The 6,000-nt window shown below is 50.1% G+C and overlaps 1 protein-coding gene across 2 annotated transcripts in view; it reads right to left on the bottom strand.

Annotated features, from left to right (window-relative positions):
* Nucleotides 1-924: 924 nt before the first annotated feature.
* Nucleotides 925-6,000, bottom strand: part of RGL1 (ral guanine nucleotide dissociation stimulator like 1) — a 362,525-nt gene continuing 357,449 nt past the window's right edge. For both annotated transcript variants that reach the window (XM_045297937.1, XM_004706678.4), the window contains 2 exons: nt 4,732-4,846; nt 925-3,308 (listed from right to left, as the gene is read on the bottom strand). In XM_045297937.1, the coding sequence (XP_045153872.1) occupies nt 3,121-3,308; nt 4,732-4,846 (303 nt within the window). In that variant the 3' untranslated portion in view covers nt 925-3,120. The remainder of the gene's footprint in view (nt 3,309-4,731; nt 4,847-6,000) is intronic.

Below are 6,000 nucleotides of genomic sequence, written 5' to 3'. Positions count from 1 at the left end.
GACAAAGTCCCTAGTTGTTTGATGAGTCAGTTCTGTAGACATGTCTCATCCTATTCCACCAGGCCCCCCACCCGCATTTAGCTCGTTTTCCCTGCACGGGACATTGTGTAGCTAGTGAGTGACGCTGACGTCAGTCTGAATGCCTTTTGGAAAGACTGTCCTCTCCTCCCTCGGGAGAAATCCCCAGGCTCCCCAAGCCCAGCAGAAGGTCTCAAGAATTACTACTCAGTGTCATACATGCCACTGTGTCTGTACCCACGGTGACGTGCTTCTGCGGATGGACTGTGACGTCGTTCCCATCTTCTTGCTCCTATGGACCGCGCTGCGAGGAATGTGGGGTGCAGGGCTCCTTGCCCCTCACCCTGAGGGTGTCTACACAGAAAAGGGGTGGGAAGGGAAAAGAGGGGTGAGGAATAGGGTGGAGGCTAGACAGGTGTGCACTCGATGAAGGAGATAGGGAAGGGGGGAGGAAGCATGGAAAGCTATTGGGAGAACTGCTTAGTTGTGAAAGCAATAGAAGACCAAAATGATCATCTGGTAGGTGAAGCCCCACCTAATTCAAAATACAAAGTTGGCTTTTGTTTTTCAAATTCCTCAGGTGAGAGCAATCCCAGAGAGGGGGAGAGGCTGTCAGGGTGAAGGCGGATCTTGGCTGGATCCTCCCGACAGTGGACTCTGTAGAAAGCGTCCCGCTGCACAACTCCTGAGAGTAACTGTCCTGAAAGGGATCGTATCTGACTGCAGCATCACAGGCATGCCACCCACCCCCACATTCATGATGCTCACAGGGCCAAGTTCGTCTCCGGACATCACCACGCGCTTTCCTTGTGCTCCCTCCAATCAGCCCAGAGTGGCTTCTAGTACAGCTGGCCGGGGTACCTGGCACCCAGAGCCCACCAAATCAACAGTCCAAACACAGTCTCCTTGAGTCTGATGGCAACTGACGCGCAAGCCTGTTTATTAATGTAACCAAAAAGGGAAACGGATGATGGAGAGGCAGAGAGACAAGCATGGGAGCAGCTGGAAGATGGCCCGCTGTCCACCGGGGGTACACTGAAGACATTTAGAGTGGCATTAAATAAATGAGACTTTCTTTTAATCTACTTGGAATTTCCATGGTCTTTTTAAAAAAGGAAAATATATATATTTTTTACATCGCAGTATATAAATCTAGACTCTACATATACAGTATAAATACACAGGGGAGCACAAGGGCACAGCACATACGTCTCAGTGGGCACACCCCAAACCAGGCTGACAGTTCACCGTCTTCAAACCAAAATACAAAGTATAGACGAATCTGGCTGCGGCTGCCTTGACTTCGTGCCGGCAATCAGACTCTGTCTGCCTCCCTGGTTCCGCTTCCTCCCGGCACGGCCCGAAGCCCCTCGCGAAGCACTCCGAGCAGCCTCAGCCCGGGGCACCTCCTGGAAAGACCTCGAGTCCTCTTGAGGCCTCTCCCACTCTCATTCTTTGGTCTTTGCCACAAATCCCTCAATGTTTCCCGTGCTTCTTGCAGATATTGTATGGCTATTTACGTAACATAAATCCCACACCGTTTGGGGGAGCTGTAGTAGTTATTAAAAAAAAAAAGGGGGAAATTCCACGTTAGAGTCTGCACATCATCATCTGGGTGCGTTTCCTTTTATTTCTGGAATAAAAAGTGGCATTTTGAGAATCATTTTTCTTAAAAAGGGCAATATTCAGAAAGTGCTTCTTATGACACGCCAACGTCCCACATATGGCTTTTTAGTTCGGACCCCGGCACAGCTCAAGTTCAGAAGGGAGAACATCACGGCGTGATGGTGGACAAAAATGCCACTCCACGGTGACACTGTACTAGCAAGTGTGGGGACCTGGGGCTGGGGGTGGGTGGTGGGTAGAGTTATTGATCCCATCTGGAAGGAAGTACCCCTTTAAGAAATCATCTAGGCCGTATCAGCAGTCCCATCTCGTCCCCCTCCGACTAGGCACGCAATGCGATAAAAGTTAGTAGGGAAAACAGGATGCTGCTGTCAGCAGGGGCATCATCTGCAGAGGGGCTCCTGACAGGGCCGTCACACCTCAGAACTCGCTCACAGGCTCAGAATGGTCAAGCAGCGTCCGTCGCGGTGGGAGGCTCCCCACCTGAAGAACACATTGCCCACGAGGCACAGAAGGCAGGGAGGCTCCGGGCTGTTTGACATGCAGAAGGCATTCGGGAAAGGCAAGGAAGCAGTGGCATTCCAAGACATCGGGGAGTCCACGCACGTCAGTTTCTATCCTGGCTGATGAAGTGACCAGAGCACAGCTACTTGTGTGATAGCGGCGGTGGCATGTTCTTGAAGGGGAGGGGTGGGAAGGCGGTTGGGAGGGGACTGAGAGGCGACGACGGGGTTGTTGGGGCTTGGAAATGGCTCTGGTGAACTTCAGAGTGTGGCCAGGGCGGTGGGTGTGAGCAGGCCCCTGCGGCTCCTCCTGGCCTCCCTGGGGCAGCAGTCCTGGCGGATGTGGGCCGAGGCTGGAGGCCACAGGCTCATCTCAGCCCTGTCCAAAGTGGCCTTTCATGCAGCCTGGGGAAGGCGGGGCCTCTGCAGTTGCTCTTGACAGATAAAATATTCCTCTCCCTTGATAAAAATAAAGTGTGGAGTTCTTGTAATACTGGCATAAAGGATATTCGGGATTCCTCCGGTCGATTCCGCTGACTCAGAAGGTGTGAGTCCATGTTCGCGGTTCCTTTTTATTTCCCTGGAAAAGTGACCTCAACTTCCCAGGCCATTGTGCAAACTTGTTTACCCAAAGTCCAGAATATCCCACAAAGTCCCCTGTATAGACACACACTCATATATTATCCCATTAGATATGTATGTGTGTGCATATATTTATGCACATATACTCATATCTATATTTATTCAATGTGGGTAATTTTGCATTCCAGAGTCACGCGGCTCAAGGCGGGAGTGTGGATCTCCTCATGTCAAATTCATTTCCTCTTTCCCTCCGGCACCTATCCGAGTGCTTCGCACACGGTCAGTCCTCGATAAACATCTGACTTCACCGAGGAGCCTGACACTGGGTGGTAGGAGCAATCATGACCGCCCTATCTTGACCAGCCAGGGCCCTGGTCCACCCCCGGCCCCCTCAGAGGGTGATTTTGCTGTGTCTGTTGGTCCAGCAGCCCCGTTTAGCTGTCCTGGGCAAGGTCAAGCTGGTCCGGCTACGTAGCTTCACTTGCTCTTCCATGGGGCTCTTTTTTCGTAAAATGAAGTCAAAGTTCACTTGACTGTTCATGGCATAAAAGACGTTTGCGGAGTCTGGGATCACGAGTTCTGAAAGAGATGGGCAAGGAGAAGGTGGTCAGCCTAGTAGGTCACCCGGCATCGACGGCGGCAGGGCAAATGGAGTGACAGCCTTTGTCCTTGGAATCTGAACTGAACCAGACAATGACCAACCCTCTTCCCCCTCAAACAAAGTGGTCCCCTCAGGACCATTGCTGAGAGTGGCGGTACTGGGAGGGTGGAGGGAGGGTGGGGTGGAAAGGGGGAACCAATTACAAGGATCTGCATGTGACCTCTTCCCTGGGGGACGGACAACAGAAAAATGGGTGAAGGGAGATGTCGGACAGAGCAAGATATGACAAAAGAATAATTTATAAATTATCAAGGGTTCAGGAGGGAGCAAGAAGGGAGGGGAATGTCATGTTAACATCTCTTGACCTGTTCCCAGTAGCATTTTCTATCTCTAGCAGTCTCGGTGTGACTTTCACTTCATTGACACAACATGCTGAGCTGGAGCACGTAGCTCATGGGTTGGTTGAAAGTTTTTCTAATGCATTCTTCAAAATTAGCATTGCGAAGTTGTTGGGACCACTTTTTTTAAAATTGGGGGCTCATACAACTCTTATCACAATACATACATACATCAAATGTGTAAAGCACATTTGTACTTTCTTTGCCCTCATCATTCTTAAAACATTTGCTCTCCACTTAAGCCCATGGCATCAGCTCCTCATTTTCCCCTGGTGGTGGTGTAAGTTACTTGGTGGGTTGCTAACCACAAGGCCAGCAGTTCAAAACCATTAACCACTCCTTGGGAGAAAGACAGGGCTTTCTACCCCCATAACGAGCTATAGTCTTGGGAACTCACAGGGGCGGTTCTACCCTGTCGTCTAGGTCAACAGGAGTCGTCACCGGCTAGATGGCAGTGAGTTTGGTTTGGTTTAATTTGGGGTTTTGTACATTCGGAGAAGAGCTGTCTTCAGCTGAGTACTTCCTACGCCATCACAGGGTTAGGGAGTTTCCAACCTCCTGTCCCTTCTCTCAATAAGCACAACCCAATGCAAGTCAGAGCGCACATCTCAGGGAGGGGAACAGATTATACGCCGAAACAGGCTTCCGAAAATCCAGTTCTTTAAATAGTTCCCAGGGGGTGTGGATGTGTTTCCAGGACTCCCAGCTCCTACACAGAATCAGTGTGGGGTATAGAAACGTCGAATTCTGTCATTAGAAACTTAGCCAGTTTGAAGTCAATCAAGAATAAAGTATTTCATAAAGAAATCACTAAAACCATGAGCTGTTATCACTGGAATTGCTGTCAGGTGTAGAACAACTCAGAAGCCCGTCATTGAATAAAGGGGTTTATGTGGCCTGGGAATAAACAATCATGACCAGAACCCCATACTGGGCTCCCTTCAAAAAGACCCTGCGTCCACATTGCCTTGCAGAACTGAAGAGCAGTGTACAAGCAGCCCACCTTTGTCCTCCGAGATGACCTGCACCAGCTCGTACTCCTCGGCCGGGTCCGAGTCCAGATTGTGCTTCAGCATTGCTCTCTGGATCACGGCAGGCGTTTTATCCTGGCTCGTCAACTGGAAAGACAAGGAGAGGGCGTGTGAAGTGCTTGGCTTCTGTCTCCCTGGAGGTTCTCCTGAACCTCTTCTTCTCACCTCCTCGGGCTGTGCAAGCCTTTCAGAGGAGGCAGGTCCTGGGAATAGGAACGAGGCCCAGGCTCGGCATTCGTGGGTTCTAGGAACGATGGGTAAGTCACTCCATCTCTGAGAGCTAGCGTGTCCTTCCCTATTAAAGCGGAGAGGACTCTCATGCCTTGCCCATCTCCCTCACCCTAGTTGAAGTTCAATGAAGTTCAATCAGGAAATCAGAGAGCATCACTAGTTCTGGGCAGGTACACCTCACAGGTGCAGAGCTCCTGCTGTCAGCCCTGGTCATCATTGAGGGCCTGCTCATTGGCCATTTCAGAAAGTCCAAGTGACCCATTGATCGAGCAGTCCACTCCTTGGCAGGAACTGAGAAAGTGACTTATACACAAATGGTCCTATCAGACTTACTGGTTATGGTTAAAAGATAAAAATAAATAAATAAACCCGAATCTCTATGAACAGGAGGAGGGAGAAAGAAATAAATTAGAGTCTAGGCACAGGAGAACATTTATTAGCAATTAAAGAAGCAACGAGTAGGGAGGATGGCGACACCATCTCCCAGACTTTGGGTGCATTGTCAGGAGGGACCAGACCTCGGAGAAGGTCTGTGAGAAAGAGGAAGACCCTCAACAAGAGAGACTGACACCGTGGCTGCAACAATGGGCTCCGACATGGGAAGAACTGTGAGGAGGGCGCAGGACAGCAGTGTGGTCTGGCGTGATGCTGGAGTCAGAACTATGACCCCTAACACCAACAGCTGACACATGGAACAATGTGAACGAAAAAAATTGTTTTTTAATTATGGTAAGACTCACGCACTCGTAATACAAGAACACTTTGCTCAACTAAACAGTCATTCCATGATACCTACCTTTCCGACGTGATCTCTGAAGACAGAGCAGGTGCATAAGCAAATGTGGTGAAGAAAGCTGATGGTGCCCAGCTATCAAAAAATATAGTGCCTGGGGTCATAAAGGCTTTCAGGTAAACAAGCGGCCAACTAGCTCGGAAGCAACAAAGTCCATAGGGAAGAAGCACACCCGCCTGTGTGATCACAGAGGTGATGAAGGGATCAGGCAGCAGAC

The sequence above is a fragment of the Echinops telfairi genome, unplaced genomic scaffold, assembly GCF_000313985.2.
Source record: "Echinops telfairi isolate 266 unplaced genomic scaffold, ASM31398v2 ScPeMD7_7424;HRSCAF=8462, whole genome shotgun sequence".
In the NCBI taxonomy this organism is placed as follows: Eukaryota; Metazoa; Chordata; class Mammalia; order Afrosoricida; family Tenrecidae; genus Echinops; species Echinops telfairi.
This window is presented reverse-complemented; position numbering and strand designations above follow the sequence as displayed.